Source organism: Heptranchias perlo, chromosome 9 (genome assembly GCF_035084215.1).
Source record: "Heptranchias perlo isolate sHepPer1 chromosome 9, sHepPer1.hap1, whole genome shotgun sequence".
Classification (NCBI taxonomy): Eukaryota; Metazoa; Chordata; class Chondrichthyes; order Hexanchiformes; family Hexanchidae; genus Heptranchias; species Heptranchias perlo.
The window spans coordinates 25,841,156-25,862,230 of NC_090333.1; the positions used below are offsets into that span (position 1 = coordinate 25,841,156).

At 40.2% G+C, this 21,075-nt stretch overlaps 2 protein-coding genes across 10 annotated transcripts in view; one reads left to right on the forward strand and one right to left on the reverse strand.

The window, feature by feature from the left end:
- Positions 1-1,254: 1,254 nt before the first annotated feature.
- Positions 1,255-16,990, reverse strand: lrrc41 (leucine rich repeat containing 41). 4 transcript variants are annotated; one of them, XM_067990041.1, is made up of 10 exons: positions 16,847-16,990; positions 16,317-16,403; positions 14,778-14,848; positions 12,202-13,945; positions 9,613-9,852; positions 9,023-9,187; positions 8,791-8,889; positions 5,730-5,852; positions 3,970-4,045; positions 1,255-2,474 (listed from the first exon to the last, which is right to left on the reverse strand). In XM_067990041.1, exons 1-10 carry the CDS (start codon positions 16,953-16,955, stop codon positions 2,234-2,236), a joined length of 2,955 nt encoding a protein of 984 aa, XP_067846142.1. In that variant the 5' UTR covers positions 16,956-16,990; the 3' UTR covers positions 1,255-2,233. The 4 variants fall into 4 exon arrangements, 2 of the variants coding, with proteins under 2 accessions (XP_067846142.1, XP_067846144.1); XR_010963838.1 differs by lacking the exon at positions 1,255-2,474 and adding an exon at positions 4,160-4,382; XM_067990043.1 differs by lacking the exons at positions 1,255-2,474; positions 3,970-4,045 and having other exon boundaries at positions 5,767-5,852; positions 8,791-8,827.
- Positions 16,991-17,192: 202 nt separating this feature from the next.
- Positions 17,193-21,075, forward strand: part of atpaf1 (ATP synthase mitochondrial F1 complex assembly factor 1) — a 31,660-nt gene continuing 27,777 nt past the window's right edge. For 2 of the 6 annotated variants that reach the window (XR_010963840.1, XR_010963841.1), the window contains exons 1-4: positions 17,193-17,491; positions 18,117-18,225; positions 19,711-19,767; positions 20,653-20,715. Coding sequence is in view for 3 of the 6 variants with exons in the window: in XM_067990044.1 (XP_067846145.1) it covers positions 17,274-17,491; positions 18,117-18,225; positions 19,711-19,767; positions 20,653-20,715 (447 nt within the window). In the remaining 3 variants the exon portion in view is untranslated. Of the gene's footprint in view, positions 17,492-18,082; positions 18,226-19,710; positions 19,768-20,475; positions 20,544-20,652; positions 20,716-21,075 lie in introns of those variants that run through there. The other 4 variants (XR_010963842.1, XM_067990044.1, XM_067990045.1 and 1 more) reach the window with 4 other exon arrangements.

Below are 21,075 nucleotides of genomic sequence, written 5' to 3' on the forward strand. Positions count from 1 at the left end.
TTGCGGCGGCGGCGGGGGGGGGGGCGGGAAACCCGGAAATGCGGAGGTCCTGTTGAATTAAAAAATGTTTCCCGTTTTCTGACCGGCAGTCGGGCAGGAAGGCCTGTGGTGGTAGACCACAGCTGGGGAACGGAAAGGAGGGAGGGAGGGAGGTTGGGGGGAAAGAGATCGGTGGGTCAGTTAGTGGATCATGGGGAGGGAAGCACACCTTACCCACAAGCAGTGCTGGAAAAGCACTTACCTGCTGGATCAAGCCGTTCTCACCTCCCTTTAGCTGCTAGGTTTCCCAAGTCCTGGAAAACCCGGCCCGCAGCTGTTAAATGTAAAACTCTGGTAAAATTTGAGGCAGGCAGCCTCATTAAAATATTTAAATGACCGACCCGCCTCTCGAGAGGTCACCCCATCAAAACCGGACGTGGGATGGGGTTTCCGATGTTTGCACTTTTAAGGCCCTGCCCATCCTGGGGGCTTCAGGTTCCCTCCCTCCCTGGTTCATTCGTCTGTGTCCCTCCCGAAAATACCTCTGGTTAATCTTTAAATGACAGCTGGAATGTGTGATCCACCATAATGACCAGGGAAGGCATAGCTATGGCGGTCGACCGATCCTGTCCTCACCCAATGTCCATACATCGGCTGGAAAGTATAAGTCACTGGATAGGAATGATAGATATGGACCCATTCCTTTTATTCATATGAGGAAGAAAAGTTAGACTGCCAAATTTGAATTACCTCAGATCAATTCCTAGATTCTGATACCACTCGGTTAGGCTGATTAGCGGCCCAGTAGTTGCTGGTGTACCCAGGATATTAAGCCCAAATAGGTCCTATTCCTTTATTGGGACAGAAGTTATAATCCTAGATTCATTTTTGGATGTTCACACAGCTGATGATTCAGAAACTTCACTCCCCTTTTTCCTGATTTGTTGTTAGCAATGGGATACCTGAGTTAAGCGTATTTCTACTAGGACCAAAGCTATGTCTATTTCATTACAACAAAGTACTGCAGTAGGAAGCCTGAGAGAACATTTTCCAGCACCATCACTAATGTTTCTGCGGAGTATGCAATCTTAGCAAAGTCCTACTCTAGAATTCTGCATCTGGCAACAATTGCATCTTAATCTCTTTAAAAAATAGATCACCAATTCCCGTTCCATATATCTACCTCTGGCAGTCACTTTTGTGAAGGATGATTCTTGACGTGATAGAAAGCAACCTCCCTTGGCAGACTCCAAACCAAAGCTTATTATAAACCACTTTGCTGAGTAATGAACTTTATTTACAGTTGAAGCTTCACAATAATTACAACATAAAAAAGAAACACTTTAAAAAACCAGGCAATGTAAGGGGAGCATAGGAAAGTTATATTTATCAACAGTGTGGCCCAAGATGAGCATTGGCACATGCTGGGAAGGGGTTGTCTACTCACCCTCATAAAAAGGAAGATGTCTCCCTCCCTCATTTTTTTTTTAAAATAGAAAAAAAGGGAAATAAAATACTTTAGTACATATGAATTCTAATAAAAATTGAGAAACAAAATCCAATTTCACAACTCATTTTGCCTCCCAAAAATCTATTCAGAAATTATGGGTGTAGCCCATACATTTGTATTTCAGTAGGTGCTTTGCACCAACTTGGAGCCTGAGCCAACCAAGCAAGAAATAATTATTGCTTTCTAAGTACATGATTGGTACTATATTTTCTAGGCGCTACACTGAATCCTGTAAAAATTAATGGTGGCACTCCCATTACAAGCATCAGAATGGCTCTGGTTATAAATGAAGTAAAATGAGAGGGGAAATTACAGAAATTTAAATAAGGATACACCTTGGAGGAAGCAATTTTCTACAAGTACACCACTACATCTTTCCCTTTGGCCCTAATGATCAAATGCATCTTCATAACATTATATGCATGATGGATCATTTTCTCTCACTTTAATGCAGTTCCACTGGTGCCAGCAGCCCTCCTGTTCCTGATCTAAATGGCTATTCTTCACAGGTGAGTATTGGCAAGTTATTCAACCGTGAGGGGAGGGCATTGCCGCCAAGCCTGGTCCTTTAGCAAAGCCACCACCCTGGCTAAAGTCAACAAAGACCAAAGATTGATCTAGGTTCTTCCTGTTTTTTTTTAATTTACAAACAAAGTGGTGTGTTTACTAACCAAGACATTTGAACCTAGTAATTTATAACAGTTCACAAAATGAGGCCACTGGACTCGCACCATATTGGAATGTCTACATTACACTGATATGGTCAGCAAATGCCTGTAATGGGTCAGTAAGAGACTGTACTGTGATTACATGACATTTATTTTTAAAGAGTTCAAGTGCCTCCTGGGTAAGTGCAGGATCTCTGAAGAATAGATTCTCGCTTACATTTAGTTCCTTTAGCTTCAGCCCACCAGGTAGTTGCGATTCAAAACTCAGAAGGAGCTTTGCAAACTCGAGTAATCCATCTCCTCGAATACAATTTGCACTTTAAAAAAAATTGCACAGCATGGTCATGACATTTGACTCAATTAGAAATGCACCAATGATTTAATTTTGTAATATTCTGTTAAATGTATTATGTAATAAATACTATGACTTGAGGTTAAACATAACTAGCTCAGTGATCCCGTTAGCTTTGCTTCAAATGCAACCTCTAGCTATGACCCATTCTCAATGTAATCTGCAGTAATTGTATTATAAATCACTTGACTATCACGCTCTGCTGCTCTGTTTAACACAGCAACATGGCAGGGACTGGAAAGATATACACTGCTTCTAAAACTCTAGCACAAAATTGAAACACTTCACTCTTTAGCCTTTTACTGGTGTTGCATACTATGTTTCTCAACTTGCAAAAGAGGAAATTGGGTTGCAGTTGTGACGACTCCAATGAGAAAATTAATGAACTGCTGAAAAATAATAAGCCAAAAGCCCACTAAGATGGTTAAAAAATAAAACAAGGCAGAAAACTGCTCATAAACAAATTGGGTGTAAGAATAGGGGGGAAAAAAAAATCAGGGAAAAGCATACAGTTTACAGGCGGGGAAACCCAACAGGTTAATCATGGGCATGAATAAGATGGAAAGCCGACACGGGCACAACTGAGAAGATTTGAAGGGCTGTTTGGACAGACAGACCTAGCCACAGCCACGGGGAGGTTGGACTAACAGGTCATATGCATTATATGATGAATGAAAGAAAGAAAAAGAAATGAATTGGTTGTATTTGCATTTGTATTAAAAGAAATAAGAAAAAGGAAATATACTGTCTGCCTGTCTTTGTTTCTGAATCACATCAAAACCTAAACAAACCACATAACTTGTCAGCTGGCTATGCAACTTGAACTGAGTGTTTTAGTCATACAGTACGAGGCAAAAAGCTTTGCTGGACTGGAAAACACAACATCAGTAAGAGGTATTTTGACCTATAATCACAATATGCTATTTAAAATAGCTATACCTGGGCAGAGTGGTGGGGCACCAACATAGTGTCACATAAAAGTAATTTCACAGCTGTCAACCTCCATAATCTGGGTTGCTGGTCTCAGCTATAGCACTAAGTGCAGGTCAGTCACCTTTCTACTACGGACAGTTACCCTGGGCTGTTACCATACATCTCAAAACAACCAGTTTCAAAAGAGGGAAAACAGAGGCCTGAACCCAGATGACCTGAATTGTCAGCTGAAAACAATGTAGGGAGACTTAGGAAAAGGGGACATTTTGAAAAGAGGGAATAAAGGAAACTTTAGCCTTATTTGAAAATGAACGAAGATAAATGTACATCACCACCTTTTGTTGTACTGAATGCTCAGGCTATTCCCATAGAGGGCCGGAAACCTTTTTGCAGTTTTGAAATCTGAGCCATTTTTGAACACCCAGTAACAGGAACCTATGACCAGCTGATGTCACTATCTCCTCAGTCAACCAGAGAATGGTGAATTTTATGGAATGGGAAAAGGGAATTAAATAAAAATTAATTACCTCACATTCAGGCAGCAGATGCATGATAAAGAATCCTGAGTAAAGAGTTTCGCCAGTGACAGCAAACCTTTGTTGCCTAGTAACAAAAAGAACAGTAATGTGTTTTATAACCTACTAATTAGGAACTGCCACAACTCTGGATTTTTAAAATCATTTTTCTACAAAAAGGATTTGAAATAAAAATGTTTACCTGTTATGTTTTTGAAGCAAGGTATAGTCACACAGGTTCGGAGCGAAGGGAAAGCATTTAGATGAAAGAAGGTTAATATGGTAATAGAAGTTGTTTTTCCCAAAGACTAAACAAGCAATTGGTTAGCTTATCTTGGTAATCAATAAACACCTCACACCCATTGGGTTGGGAAGTCACTGGTCTCCCGGGTGCTCAGCTGTGGTTCTCTGACAAGCCTTCACTTCTAGATGTGAACAGATGGAAATTTTAAAAAAAATACAGGCAACCAAGAAACAGAATGCTGCAAGGATATTCATGTCCAGCATAGGCGGTGAAGTAATTTAGGTTTTAAACAGAAAGCTGCGTGGGCAAGCTTTGGCCAGGCTGAGAATGAGAATACAGAAGGGTATTTAGCAGTTCTTCTGTTTAAGTCAAACAAAATAACCCATTGGTGTGGGGAAGTGTAACTTATTCTTTAAGTTTGTATTATTACAGAAATACAAGTTGTACGATTGAATTAAGTGAGCCAGATTTCAGGATAGTGTGTAATACAATAGCTTAACTGCTTGGTATAGACAAGGAGCATTGTGGGTTAATTAGTAGAGAGAGAGAGATAACAGCATGTGCTAGCAACATCTCTGTGCAAAACAGACAACTTGAGCAAGATAAGGCAGCTGGTGTAGAAGTAATGAATTGTATTTAGGCAAGAGAATTGTGGATGAAATTTATATCATATGATTTTAGGAGTGTACAAGTTAAATTAATTGGGGGGGGGGTTGTTACCATGGAATAGACAAGTCTAAGTATAGTAGAAAAGTACTGAGAGAACTAAGAATTTTGCACTGAGACTAGGCAAGTGATGGACTGCAGAGCTGGACAAATCTGGTTTGAATCAGTCTTCAGACAAATGGATAGGTTACAACATATTTTATGACTAAAAGTAGGTGTATTATAGAAACGGCATCAATGTAGAATTCAATCCATCTTGGAGGGGCACTTTTGACCATTTGGACAGATTCCAAAGGTGGGTTGGGAATCTTAATATTTAGAACTGGTTCGTCAAGAGTCATGAAGGAACTTAAACATTTCAATGTCTACAGGCACCTGAAACAGACTGAAATACTCCTAGGAACAGTAGGTCAAAATACTTCTTTTACTTAAATGTTGGTTTAAAGTCAAGTAACCATTTCCACCAAAGTGGAATGGTATCAAAAAGTGAGTGAATGATGGCAAGACATGTGCCATTATATTTGAATGCATGTTTATGGGACCACTTTCACAGCAGAAATTGAATTACCACCATTAACACAAAACGTAGTGCATTTCAGTTGCAAGAATTATTGTTCTTTCATATATTTGTCAAAAACATATAAACCCATTGATAGACTGTGCATATTCCTCTTATAGAGAGGCACAACCGAGATTTGGCTGGGGAACAGTATGTAGCATGAGTGACAAAGACTTGAGGATTTTTCTTAAAATAAAAGAGACAATAATTAACTTTGTTTCAAGTTTATAACAGCAAAGCTAAACCACCAGTCATGTTTGGGAGGGGGAGGTGAGGCTAAATAAAATAATGGGGTATACCAACCTAATCGATTTGCTGGTAAGGACAGGAATTTGAGGAACTGATTTTGCTTCAGAGCAGCAACGATTTCAGACCCAGTTCCTGCTGCATGCCTTTCAAACAACCGACAGTTATCCAATGTTAAACCTGTGAATGTGAAGTGCAAAAGACATTCCCTTAGCCATTGCTCCAAACATAGAAACATAGAAAACAGGAGCAGGAGTAGGCCATTCGGCCCTTCGGGCCTGCTCCACCATTCAAAATGATCATGGCTGATCGTCTAACTCAGTACCCTGTTCCTGCTTTTTCCCCATATTCCTTGATCCCTTTAGCATTAAGAAATATATCTATCTCCTTCTTGAATACATCTAATGACTTGGCCTCCACTGCCTTCTGTGGTAGAGAATTCCACAGGTTCACCACCGAGTGAAGAAATTTCTCGTCATCTCAGTTCTAAATGGCATACTCCGTATCCTGAGACCGTGACCCCTGGTTCTGGACTCCCCAGCCATCGGGAACATCCCCCCTGCATCTAGTCTGTCTAGTCCTGTTAGAATTTTATGTTTCGATGGGATCACCTCTCATTCTTCTAAACTCTAGTGAATATAGGCCTAGTCGACCCAATCTCTCCTCATAAGTCAGTCCTGCCATCCCAGGAATCAGTCTGGTAAACCTTCGTTGCACTCCCTCCATGGCAAGGATATCCTTCCTCAGATAAGGAGACCAAAACTGCACACAATACTCCAGATGTGGTCTCACCAAGGCCCTGTATAACTGCAGGAAGACATCCCTGCTCCTGTACTCAAATCCTCTTGCAATGAAGGCCAACATACCATTCGCCTTCCTAACTGCTTGCTGCACCTGAATGCTCGCTTTCAGCAACTGGTGTACAAGGACACCCAGGTCTCGTTGCACTTCCCCTTTCCCAATTCACCATTCAGATAATAATCTGCCTTTCTGTTTTTACAACCAAAGTGGATAACCTCACATTTATCCAGGTTATACTGCATCTGCCATGTTCTTGCCCACTCACTCAACTTATCTAAATCACATTGGAGCCTCTTTGCATCCTCCTCACAGCTCACATTCCACCCCAGCTTTGTGTCGTCTGCAAACTTGGAAATGTTACATTTAGTTCCCTCATCCAAATCATTGATATATATTGTGAATAGCTGGGGCCCAAGCACTGATCCCTGCGGTACCCCACTAGTCACTGCTTGCCACCCAGAAAAAGACCTGTTTATTCCTACTCTCTGTTTCCTGTCTGTCAACCAATTCTCAATCCATGCTAGTATATTCCCTCCAATCCCATGAGTTTTAATTTTGCACACTAACCTCTTGTGTGGGATCTTATCAAAAGCCTTCTGAAAATCCAAATACACCACATCCACTGGTTCTCCCCTATCTATTCTACTAGTTACATCCGCAAAAAACTCCAGTGGATTTGTTAAGCATGATTTCCATTTCATAAACCCATGCTGATTTTGTCCAATCCCGTTAATGCCCTCCAAGTGTTCTGTTATCACATCTTTTATAATAGACTCTAGCATTTTCCCCACTACTGATGTTAGGCTAACTGGTCTGTAATTCCATGTTTTTTCTCTCCCTCCTTTTTTAAAAATAGTGGGGTTACATTTGCCACCCTCCAATCTGTAGGAACTGTTCCAGAGTCTATAGAATTTTGGAAGATGATCATCAATGCATCCACTATTTCCAGGGCCACTTCCTTTAGTACTCTGGGATGTAGATTATCAGGCCCTGGGGATTTGTCAGCCTTTAGCCCCATTAATTTCCCTAGCATTTTTTTTTACTAATACTGGTTTCCTTCAGTTCCTCCCTCTCACTAGACCCTTGGTTCCCTAACGTTGCTGGCAGGTTATTTGTGTCCTCCTTTGTGAAGGCAGAACCAAAGTATGTGTTTAATTGTTCTGCCATTTCTTTGTTCCCCATTATAATTTCCCCCATTTCTGACTGTAAGGGACCTACATTTGTCTTCACTAATCTTTTTCTCTTGACATATTTATAGAAGCTTTTACAGTCAGTTTTTATGTTCCCTGCTAGTTTACTCTCATACTCTATTTTCCCCTCTTAATCAATCTCTTTGTCCTCCTTTGCTGAATTCTAAACTGCTCCTAATCCTCAGGCTTGCCGCTTTTTCTGGCAATTTTATATGTCTCCTCCTTGGATCTAATACTATCCCTAATTTCTTTTGTAAGCCACAGTTGAGCCACCTTTCCTGTTTTATTTTTGCGCCAGAGAGGAATGAATAATTGTTGTAATTCCTGCACATGTTCTTTAAATATTAGTCATTGCCTATCCATCGTCATCCCTTTTAGTAAAGGCCTGTGCTGTGGAGTCATAAGTTGTAGATTCACATTTGCAATTTCTCAAACAGTCAATATGTAAAAAGAAAGAACTTGTACTTAAATAGGGCTATTCACAACCTCCGGACGTCCCAAGCGCTTTACAGCCAATTAAGTACTTGTGAAGTGTAGTCACTGTTGTGTTGTAGGGAAATGTGGCAGTCAATTTGTCCATAGCAAACTCCCACAAAAAGTAATAAGATAATGACCAGATAATCTGTTTTCAGTGATGTTGGTTGAGGATAAATATTGGCCAGGAAACCTTAAGAACTCCCCAGCTCTTCTTCAAATAGGGCCATGGGATCTTATACGTCCATGTGAGAGGGTAGACAGAGCCTCAGTTTAACTTCTCACCCAAACGTTGAGAAAAAATTGGAAGAATGACTCGTCACAGATCTTTTCTGAGCACCTCCAGCAAACAATTTAAGGTGACAGTTGCAGAGAACTGTGAACTGATCACATTCTTGGCTAGGGCAAAGATTTCCTAAAAGGTAGATGGGAAAAATACATACCAAAACAGGGTAGGAAAGAGAGGAAGATGACTAGCTTGGGATGTGTATCTTGCAGCAGTAGCTGCCACTTCAGATTAGTAGTGTGACAATTTACCATTTTATATTGTGTTACCCTCATTATTGATACCTACACTCAGTTGACACAATAAAGCTGTCCAACATTATTTTTTTTTAAAAGTCACTATTACTACATCATCTGCTTGTTCTCACCTTTAAGAGGAGCACTACGCAAAAGATCCAGAACTTCCTTAAAGCAAACAGCAAGGTTAATGTCTTGTATGGTAAGCCAATCTAATGCAGAGAGAAAGACTAGGAGACAAAATGTTTGTTATATCATTAAACCATGCTGCTTTACAAATATAGACAATATTTAGATATGGGACTTTATGCTCCCAGATCAGCATTTGGCAGACTTATGCCTTCAGTGTACATTACCACACACTTGTAGTTGCATTCAGCAGTTTGCCAAGGTCCTCGGGAGATCTGAATGATGCCCTGTGCAGACACAGGCGTCTGAGGAATTTCAATCCTCTTAAAACAGGCAGGAGCAAGTCAATCTGTAGGGGTTTGTTTGTGCAACTCAGACTCAAATCCTCCAAACAGCTACCTGAGAAAATACAGAAGTAAGCAATTAGAAGACATTCCAACGTTATCTTAACAAATAGAATTATCAACCGTTTTGTGATTAAAAAGTTAAAGCATCGTTTGTAATTGCTGGATGACCATTAACTAGGACAGTTAACTGAACTTAGACCAGATGCCTTAAATTGGTATAGTCAATGGAATACTAAATTAAACAATATACATTTCAACCTAGGTGACAATCCTGCTACCCCACCAATCTTCTGTAGCCTGACCAGAATTTCACAGGGAGCATATGGGTCGGACATGATAGATGTAGTAGTTCTCTCTCAGCCAACCTGATGACAAGGTGGAGTAAAGCAGGAACTTCAAGAGCACATTTTTCTTGAAATGAGGGTACATTCAATTTATGTATTTTTAAAAAAGATACTCTAAAAACTTATTTCTGACCTGATACCTCTGCAGTTGGCATCAACAACTCATTTTCCAGGGACTCATTTTGTATTTCCAGCAGGAAGCCCACGTGGAATGTGCGCAAGCGGGGGAAGATGCCAAGTAGGATTTTAACCAGCTTTATCATGGGAAGGTGAAGGATATCATCTTTTAATACAAGAATGGAAAGACTGTTGTCATGGCAGCGAGAGAGGACAAAGAGTTCCTTGAGAATCAGAACGATGGCAGGACCCAGGCCTGAAAGCAAAAGAAGCAACATAACATGACCAGTGGTGTCCAATTAAAACATGAAGCATTTATGTGACCATGATTTCTCATGTGGAAAATTTCAATTTTTGTGGAGCTCTGTGGCTGAGCCAACCCAAATTACTTCATGGTTACAAGATAGGTTGAGGGCTACTAACAGATTACCTGCTGATCCTAGCTCAGCTGAGGAATGGTGCAGATACAGAAATTAACTTAAAATAAGAAAAAAAATGTTGCAGCAGCCATTCATTAAACCATTCACAGATTAAAATACCAATATAAAGGAACATAGTTGAGATACTGGATGGGCTAAAAATTGATAAAGGTACTGGAAAGGCTAGCTGTACTTAAAATAGGTAAGTCACCCAGTCCAGATGGGATACATCCTAGGTTGCTGAGGGAAGTAAGGGTGGAAATTGCAGAGGTACTGGCCATAATCTTCCAAACATCCGTAGATATGGGGGTGGTGCCAGAGGGCTAGAGAATTGCAAATGTTACACCCTTGTTCAAAAAAAAAAGCGTGTAAGGATAAACCCAGCAACTATAGGCCAGTCAGTTTAACCTCGGTGGTAGGGAAACTTTTAGAAACAATAATCCTGAACAGAATTAGCAGTCACTTGGATGAGGGTGGATTGATTAGGGAAAGGCAGCTCGTATTTGTTAAAGGCAAATTGTGTTTAACTAACATGAGAGAGTTTTTTTGATGAGGTAACAGAGAGGGTAGGTTAAGATAATGCTGTTGATGTGGTGTATATGGACTTTCAAAAGGCGTTTGATAAAGTGCCACATGGTAGGCTTATCAAGATTGCGGTCCATGGAATAAAGGGGGCAGTAGCAACATGGATACAGAATTGGCTAAGGGACAGGAAACAGAGAGTAGTGGTGAATCGTTGTTTTTTGGACTGGAGGAAAGTGTGCAGTGGTGTTCTCCAGGGGTCGGTGCTGGGACCACTGCTTTTCTTCAAATATATTAATAACTTGGACTTGGGTGTACAGGGCACAATTTCAAAATTTGCAGATGACACAAAATTTGGAAGGGTAGTAAACAGTGAGGAGGATAGTGATAGACTTCAAGAAGCTATAGACAGTCTGGTGGCATGGGTGGACACGTGGCAGATGAAATTCAACCCGGAAAATGCGAAGTGGTACATTTCAGTAGGAAGAACGACGAAAGGTAATATAAACTAGAGGGCACTACTCTAAAAGGGGTACAGTAACAGAGAGATCTGGGGGTATATATGCACAAATCGTTGAGGGTGGCAGGGCAGGTTGAGAAAGCGGTCAAAAAAGCATACGGGATCCTGGGCTTTATAAATAGAGGCAAAGAGTACAAAAGTATGGAAGTCATGATGAACCTCTATAAAACACTAGTTTGACCACAACTGGAGTATTATGTCCAGTTCTAGACACCACACTTTAGGAAAGATGTGAAGGCCTTAGGGAGGGTGCAGAAGAGATTTACTAGAATGATTCCAGGGATGAGGGACTTTAGTTATATGGATAGACTGGAGAAGCTGGGGTTGTTCTCCTTGGAACAGAGAAGATTGAGAGGAGATTTGATAGAGGTGTTTAAAATCAGGAAGGGTCTAGACAGAGTAGATAGAGAAAAACTGATCCCACTGGCGGAAGGGTCAAGAACCAGAGGACATAGATTTAAGTTGACATGAGGAAAAACTTTTTTTTTTTACACACAGCGAGTGGTTAGGATCTGGAACGCACTGCCCGGGGGCGGGGTGGAGGCAGATTCTATCATGGCCTTCAAAAGGGAACTGGATAAGTACTTGAAAGGAAAAAATGTGCAGGGCTACGGGGATAGGGCGGGGAGTGGGACTAGCTGGATTGCTCTTGCATAGAGCTGGCGTGGACTCAATGGGCCGAATGGCCTCCTTCCGTGCTGTAACCTTTCTATGATTCTATAACTTGCCAGCATGAACTGGATCAAAATAATTACAGCTCCATCCTTTTTCTCCCCAACCCCAGACATAAACTGAAAAGAGGAGGCAACTAACATAAAAAATTCAAAACGTTAACCCGGTAGCATTTCTGGCAAGTTGAACACAGTCCTATAATACTTTGAAGAGAATTGCAAATGGCAAAAGTGATTTTTTTTTAAAAAATGGGGTGAAACTTCCAGTTAAGTGCTCAAAACTTAGTATCTAATGCCTGATTTATTTTTTCTGGGGGTGGTGGGGAGTGGGGGTGGGGGCGTTGTAGAATAGCTAAGTAGAGATGCCTAATGATGCTAAAGGTTGCTGTATATCCAAGCTGAAGCTTTGGAGTAACTGTAGTTCCAAACTGTACAATGCTTTTACTTCATCTCCACAAACCTCACCAACTAACCATTATATTCCAAGACTAGTTTCTGGAGGGACACCCATGAACTGAGCAACTTGCATAGCATCATGGAAGACTTGTATGACAATGAGACTGATGTCATTTCCAGCACTGACACACTCCTCAAGTAGAGCTCAGGAGGGCAGGAAAGAAGTGTTTTGTTGGCTTGTTCTCGGCCAAAGAAATCACAGTCATTCAAACCTTCTAGGAGGTTGGCATTGTTTTCATCAGTGCCTGAGATGTTGTGCTCAGTGTCTGTTTTATTTCCACCTATCATGAAAATATAATCATAGATGTCCTCTGGCTTCTCAATCGCTTCAGATAACCCAGTAGTCTTTGCTTTTTCAGGTGGCTTGATGTTACACACATCAGTAAGCCGTGGCTTTTTGCATGTTCGATTATTTGTAAAACATGACACCAGATCTTCTGCAGTCCAAGTGCTTGAATTGAGAAGATATGGTTCTTCCAAAGTTCTACCTTGTGTATTTGTTGATTCAAATTCCCCAAAAGTCATACCAGGAGATCCTGGATCTTCTGAAAAACCATCAAATGCATTTGGGTACATTTGCTCCTCTGCAATTGCAGAGTCTTGTTTTTCAAAACTACTGATACATTCACAATGAGACACTAGACGTTCTGAAGTCCCAGTAAGAGCACCAGATGATGTTGGCTCTATAAACATTCCACCATTAGCTTCATGGGAATAGCTTGTTTTTTCTTCAGGACCATTGTGATGTTGATCAGGACACCCAAGCTCTTTCACAACTCTGCTGCATGCATATGGATACAACTGCCCTTTTAGAACCTTCTGCCCATTACAACAATCGTTTTCTTCACAAGTCCTGACAGATATACAAGAGGACCTCTGCTCTAACAGACTGTTGTGTACACAAGAATATGGTTCTGCCAAAGCCATACCACGATTTCCAGAAAAATGCTGCATTTCTGAAACAACATGGTGCACATCAGGACACTTCAGCGCATCACATGTTGTGCCAGTAGATTTGCGCTTTTTGGGATAAGTTCTATGTGTTTCACAACAACTAGACTCATCTACCACCCAAAGTTCCCTGCATGATGTTTCTTCCAAAGTTACACAATGTGCACTTGGAGATATCAGATTATCAGAAGACATATTAACACTTGGAGACATGATTTTCTTAGCACTGTTGCTTTCAGTAATGGGGGTAAATGTCCGATCAGATAAAGTACAGTGTGCAGTCTTTTCAGCCCGCTGATGGCAGCAATCCAGGATATTTCTCTGAACTGTTGACTCCACTGCTTTAATGTTCATCTTTAATCTGTCCTCATCACAACAATCAGCACCCTGATATTCCCTCTTCCCTTCACGCCAAAGTCCTGCACTTGTCCTCAATATGAGAGCCAATAGTTCAGGATGGGGCTCATTCCAATGTGACAATACCACCTCCTTCACAACTCCATGATGAATAAGGCTATGAAGTAACATCAACAGTGAGTGTTGTAACAGTGGATCCACAGAACGCAGATGTTGAAACACCAGCTTATGCACTGTGCAGGTCAAACGGGTACAAATGCTTGGATTATCAGCAAGTTCTTTCACTCCTTGGAGCTTGTTGCGTATGACCAACTTGCTTACATGTTGGGATCCGAGTACCAAGGCAGAAGAGCGAGAATTATTTAAACGCTTGTCATTCAAGATATCCAATGTTCCCCACAAGACACCGTGAAAGAATGTTTGCAGGAATTTTTGCCTCCAGTTAAAAGGTTCCTGTAATATTGAAGAAAAGACTGGTCAGTACATAGAAGCGACTACATCCTACAGTGACAGCTCTAGAATCAACTTAATACCTAAAAAGAACCTACAATTTTTCTCTACTCTTTAGGGCCCTTGTTACTAGGCAACTCGTAAAATGCCTATGCCAATATTACTAGGAAATGCACAAGAGAATGCGATCTGCTTCTCTATGGGGGAAATCACCTTAGCATCCACCCAGTGAATCTGGTAGGTCCAGTTTTTACACTGCAAGGAAGCATCTTCTGTGGAGAATTAGCACAGGAGCAGCAGGGTATTATGTTGCAAGTAAACCGTACAGATGCTGGTCAGTATTATGCAATGTTACCAAATTTTTGACCAAGGTGCATATTTGCCATAGGGACTTCTATTGATGTCAAACGAATAGGAGGTCCACCACTACATCATCACTTCTGTTAGGCTAACTAGCTCCAGATCTGGCCCAGTAAAAATAGTCACTTTTCAATTTGACTATTGCGGATTGATGCATGAACTCATCATTAGTCACCCTAATGAGGTCTCAGTAAGAAAATTAATTAATTTTTCTTTACCCATTTTAAACTTCTCGATTTTGGAGGGTAAATTTCATCAGAGCAAGACTAAACACAAATGAATAGTCTGCTCGCGCTTTCCATCAATACAACAAGTTTTTGCTGAAGTCTATGTTTTTACATAATTGGCAAAGTCAATAACGAGACTAGTTATCAGCAGTGCTGAATTCCCTACTTTTAACCTTTAAATGTATTAATAGTCACATAAAGAATTGACAGGATAAAAATGAAAGAGGACAGGGTGGGATTTAACTTACCGTTTTAACTTTAGGGTTTGTCCCTATCACATCCTTCCAAAGCTGGAGCCAAAGAGCCTGAGTTGAAATGCCTATAAAACATATTAAGAAACAAAAGTAAAAAAAAGAAATTCAGAAAGACTTGCATTTATATAGTGCTTTTCACGACCTCAGTACGTCCCAAAGCGCTTTACAGCCAATGAAGTATACTAAAGGGACTTGAAAATCTTTAACATACTGCAATCTGGGAAGATGTGGCTAACAACAGGCACACTGGAGGGCTGCTCTGCATCAAGGAGCCCAAGGAGGCTGAGAGGGAAGAGAAGAGAACAAACGGGAAGTGCATCAAGTTTCAAGAGTCAATACTGCGTGGTCATCTGATTCCGTGATTTATGCCTGCACCCCCTGTGGCAAAGACTGTCGCTTGAAAATGGGAAGCTTCAGCCAAGGCAAAGTAATTAAACTGCTTTGGCGCTTACAATATTGTCTTTTGAGATGGATGGCTGCCATTAAATTACTGTATTGTGTGTGGGGGGGGGGGGGGGGCAAAAATGCTCCAAATGCATTAACCTTTACAGGTAGGAATAAATGTGGCATTTTTATAAATTTACTTCCACTTATATAGTGGTTTTCATGTCAAAACATCTCAGAGCTTCACAACGTGCATTGACTTATGTATGGAAAAGAAGCTGCCATTCTGTGTCCGCAACATCCCACACACAGCCACAAGATGAAAAGCCAAGGAATTATTTATTTTCATAATATTGGTTTATGGAAAAAATGTTGGCCAGAACACTGGATAGTTCCCCTGCTCTTCTTCAAACCTTGCCATGAGATCTTTAATATCCATCTGTGCTAGTAGAACAGGCAGATGGGACTTCAGTTCAACATCCCACTTAAACAGTAGCCAGCTACATTTTTCTTAACATAACTATACAAGTAAAAGCTTACCCATACTGACACATACATCTAAATGTTATACAGTGGGATTTATGTACAACAGCTTTTTTCTCTCAACCCTCCCTTGTTCCCACATTTATCTTTCAAGCTGCTGATCTGATGCCATTTTGGAGTAGGCATTTGTGAATGGATTCTGATCTGAGCAGTAATTTAAGAAAAAAAATAATTTGGCTAATCATGGCATTATCCAGGAGATAACAAAAAAAAATTGAAAAATTCAGATGGTCAAAAATTAGATATGCTACTTTCCCCTTCATTTGTTACAATGTTAAAGGAGATTCACAGTATCAAATCAGCTGTCTGGATTTTTGGTTCTGATTACAGAATACCATAACTAGTTACCTTATATGTCAATTCAGGATATCCACCTTCAGGAGGAGAAATTCCTCCAAAACTGTTCCTCTGATGAAGTCATCAATATTTACAGGTTAAAAATATACAAAATAGAGAGAAAGGGGATATTAAAGTTGATATTATTTATAACTTTTGATTTATAAATAATCCTAAGAGCATTTCAATGATCCAAATTCTAGAAATTTCCCTACCAGATGGTTTACAAGAATCTGAATCTTTAGGGTGCAATCCCTTCAAAAAATTTACCTTTCTTTACAGCGACCTCTTCAATCCTCTCCAGGTCATAAATGTTAAGAAATTGCAGCAGCTCTCGAAGAATTGCTGTTGGCAAACCTGCGTATGGAACACAACACAGAAAACGGTATAAAGAAGATTTAGAAAGTGAGAGTTATAAGGAAGTGCAAGTGTTCAGCTGAATATTAAACAGTTCCTCGGAGAAATAGAGCTGCACTGAACATAGGCATCCGTGGGAAGGACTGGTGGGAACCGGGTCAGAGAGTAGTGTCTAGACACATACACAATAACATGATGATTTAGTTTTATAAATTTTCTTTTGGTTTTGTTGAAAGTAGACTTCATGTTTAAATTATTTTATTAGTTGTGCCTCCTTAAAAATGTGTTTCTCTGTTCATGGCACTGGGAAAACCCAGTGTCATTTTTATGGATCGATTTAAGAAACTTCTCTGCCCAGTCACATTTTAGGAGAGTGGGCCTCAGTCTCCGAGAAACTCAGCCAGTCTGTGAGACATGCCTGTAATTATAGCTTCAAATCTTACCCCTCGCCCCTTGCTCCAGCCTGGCCATGTTCTCACTGACATTCTTCGCACAGACAGTAAATAAAGTGGGCACATCAAGGCCATCCTCCCGCTGACCGCTCGACTCCATCACCTGCGCTGTTACTCCGCTCCCGCCGTTGCTACGCCGCCATGTTGAGAAGGTCGACGTCACGGCTCCTGCGTCCGCCATCCTAATGAAGTCCGCCAGCTCGATAAATTTGACATAGTATGAATTTATATTGATGGCATGTATGTCAGTAGCTAAATCCAGCAGTAGTAGTAATTAGCCGTTAAATTGCAAGAGCGCATTTTATGTAACAAAATGAAACTAAAGGAATATTTATACGCAGTTAATTCTCTAAATTGTAATTTAGGGTTTGGAGTGTGGAACGTTTTTCATGGGACGCGGTTTCCTCTGTGCCGTGTGATGTGCACGATGGCGGCGGTCAGGGAGCTGTGGTCATTCTCTAACCGGGCCCTGGCAGTGAGGAGCCGCTGTCACCTTCCCCTGGGGCTTGGTGTGGTTTCTAACCAGATCCGCACATTCTCCATGTCCGGCATTTTAAACCGGGCAGAGAAGGAGAAGGAGCTGCAGGAAAATCCATTTTACACCAAGTACCAGGCCAAGATCCAGGAGCTGTGGAGGTGAGAGACGAGCGACTGTCACCTGTTGTGGTTTAAAATATGATTTACGTCCACCTGGAAAGTTAAAACAGCACCGTGAGTTTAAACTAATCCCACGCTGTGTGGCTCAATCCTGTTACCAGCCCTAGTACCACTAATGGGGGTGTCACAGCTATCTGCCCAGCCAGAGACTTTTCTGTGTTGATGCACGGGAAAGCGTGCAGATGTGGTGCAAGCCCGTTGCTGCAACTTCATTTTTATCGGTTTCAAAACGAAGATAAAAGTATCAAACTGCATTATAAATGTCTTTGCATTTGCGCCTAGAAGCTGTTTGTTGAAACTGCACCAACATAAGAATACTGACACTGTCCCAACAGTAACACCTTTATATAGCGCCTCGTCCCTTATGTTCTAATAGCAGGTTAGAGCGGTGTCTCACTTTTCCAGATTGGTTGGGTTATTACATAGTTACGTAGAATCTACAGCAGAGAAACAGGCCTTTCGGCCAAACTGTTCTATACTCAACAGGAGCCTCCTCCCAGTCTAATTACTTCTTCCCATCCTGCCCCCGTATCCCTCCTCTTTCCCCTCCTCTTTCATGTATGTATTAAGGTTTCCGTGAAATGCAAATATTTTTGCATTCTAGGACAAAACCGAATGAGTATGAGGTTCGTGTGGCAAAGAAAGAAGAGGTTAAGAGGCATCCATTAGGACATTCCAAACAGGGCGAGTTTATCAAACTCATGGAAGAGAAGGCAAGAATATGTATAATTTTCTTTATTAAAATAAGTTTTAAAAAAGACTCTCCTTGTCAACACCCTGTATAAATTAAATCAATAATTACAATTCTTTCTCGCATCCTTTTTTGTTAGAGTGTGAGTTCTACTTAGTTCTGTGGGTTTTTTTTTCGTTTGAACATTTCTAATAGTATGGATGCAATTGGGGGAATTGCCTGGGTGGAATTACTGAGTGTGACAGTGCAAGAGAGCTCCATAAGCTGCACATCACTTGGATGGTAATCACTGAAGTACCCTGCATTAGCTATAACCCTATCCAAGTTCCTTGCCTTTTTTAAGGGCCATATGAAACTGTACACTGGGTGGGATGAATTTCCTTAGGGCTTATCCCATTCTGCCTTTGTAATTTCAGCAGAAACCCTGTTTATATGTGTAAATACAGTGGCAAAGCAGGAGAAGCCCTGAGGAAATTCCCAATAATTATGTTCTAAACTATTAGTTGTTTTAGAGTTAGAAGCCTAATTACTTTAAAAAGTGAAAGTAATTAAATGGGTAAATACTCACTTAGATTTCTGCATATCATTTTCCATTGAAGATTTGATAAATATTTAACAATCAGATCTTTCAAATTTTATGATAACCTTTGTGACTGCAGTTAAGTGATGATACATTTTTAATGACGGCCTTTTGTTACATTGCTAAGTTATAGTTTTATTAGCTCATTACAGGCATCAATCCATAGAAGAATGAAAATTGCTCCTGTGCAATATCTGGGAACTGCCAGTATTGGATCAGGAATAGTCGAGATTATCTATGTGAAGTAGTTGGCAACATTGTCTATGCTGCAGTGTTTCACTATTATTTTTGCTCGCTGAGGAAATCTAATTGAGGCCCTCTAGTGGCAATCACTGCAGCTTTACAAGCTACCTTGCAACAGGATTGCTTCTATTTAGATTCAAAATATTAATTTTAGAATATTTTTTTAGTTATGACTATTTGGATGGGTCAAGTCTATACTCGGATTTTCATAAACCCACTACCAGGTTAATTTGCTACACCAGGACAGACACAAACAATTTTTTTTGGTCCAACAACGTGAAGAGTCTATCTCCAGTTCACAACCATTTTGCATTACAGTTCTATTATAGCAGCACTAGTTCACAGGTTTCTTAAATGCAATGCAGACTTCATATATGAAAATCATTTTTTTGGAATAATCTGTGATGTACCCATTGAACTTAAAACCCTTTTAAGTGGAAGGTATGCGTAAACGGAAAGTGTGAAATGAAACCAATGATCAGTCTTATGGAAGCATTTGAAGGTCCATTTAATTAAAGTACCAGATGCCTGGATTTGAGCAGCAGAATGACATTGATTGCTGTTGGAGTCTTTGTAAAATGCTTAAAGACTTGAATGTTTAGTTGGTGCTAGGTCCTGCGATAGCCAGACCTTGATTGCGTTTAAGTTATTTTGTTGCATGCTAATTTGTGTTTTCTTTCATAGTCAGAAAAACTAGGTAAAAGAGCATCTGGAAAGGGAATTGGTTTCAATAAGGATAAGGTAAGAGATATCTGTTCTCCTGAAACTGTTCCATATAAAATTATAGATGATTGGCAGTGAATAATGAGGCTGCAATTTAATAGAGAAGTTCAGACATTGCTGTCATGCTTGATGACCTTACTTGAGCTTTGAGATTAAATTGCAGCCTTTCACAGTCATTTTTTTGATAATACTAAGGCTTAATACAGTGAGCACTATGACAGTTAAAATTAGTCCTGTGAGAAACCTGAAAATGTTTTGACCTCATTATTGCAGAATAATGCAAAGGGCTCTCAGGCGGTTAGATTAAGGAGATCATTTTGCAGTTGTAAATCTGAATTGGATTACTGTTGAATCAATATCATTGCTATGATTGTCTATCTCAGAGTGTTAAGCACCTCGTGTACTTGCTAACAATATGGGGTTTCGAATTTTTCATGCTCCATGATGAATAGAAGCGAGCTGCTTTTCAGAGGAAGGCTAAAAAAAAAATCTCACAACTCTAGTGCACTTCCTAACAGCTGTTTATAGACCAGCAGATTTTTTTTGCATAGATCACCTTCTTGCCCTATCAACCAGGGAATGGTGTACAACTCAGAAAGGAAAGACGAAGAAGATAAAAATCAAACATCAGCTTGCACTACTGTTAGGTTAACAAATCTGCTTTATGTTGAATCAGGTTTCTGTTTCATTTATTTCTTATGCTTCAGACAAGTTCTCCTTCAGTTTGCCAGGTGACGATCAGTTCCATAAACTGTTAACCCCACGTCTGAAATAATTGATCCTGATTAACACGTGTAAATATAAATCAACATTTCTAACTTCAATATACTTCATTATTTTTCCTTTGCTGAGTTGATTTGTCCCTAAGGTTTGTTGAATCTTTTTGATTTATTCTTGTTTTAGACACTTCATTCAATTCTCAATCTGGATATGGTGAAAGAAAAAACTCCAGATGAAATAGGACAGGTGAGTATTTAAAGTAAGAAATCAAATTTTAAAAAGGAAGCTCCAGTCATGTTATTAAAGTATCTTATTTGGTTTGTCATTCACTAACAAGCTTTATGTTTCTTAATTTGTTGGCACACACTGACCATTATTAACCCAATCCTCATAATGGAAGGAAATTGACTTTCAAGGGATCAAGAAGAATGTGACCAGCTTTTGTAACTTTCAGGCATGTTTACTAGACTGACAGGAATAAAATATGTTTTATTGTGCATGGTTTGATGGGAGCAAGAGATAACCCTGTAAAACTTTGCTCCACCACTAGGAAATCAAGCTTACAAGTAGCAATTTTTTTTAAAAAACTTCCAGCTCCCAACAGTA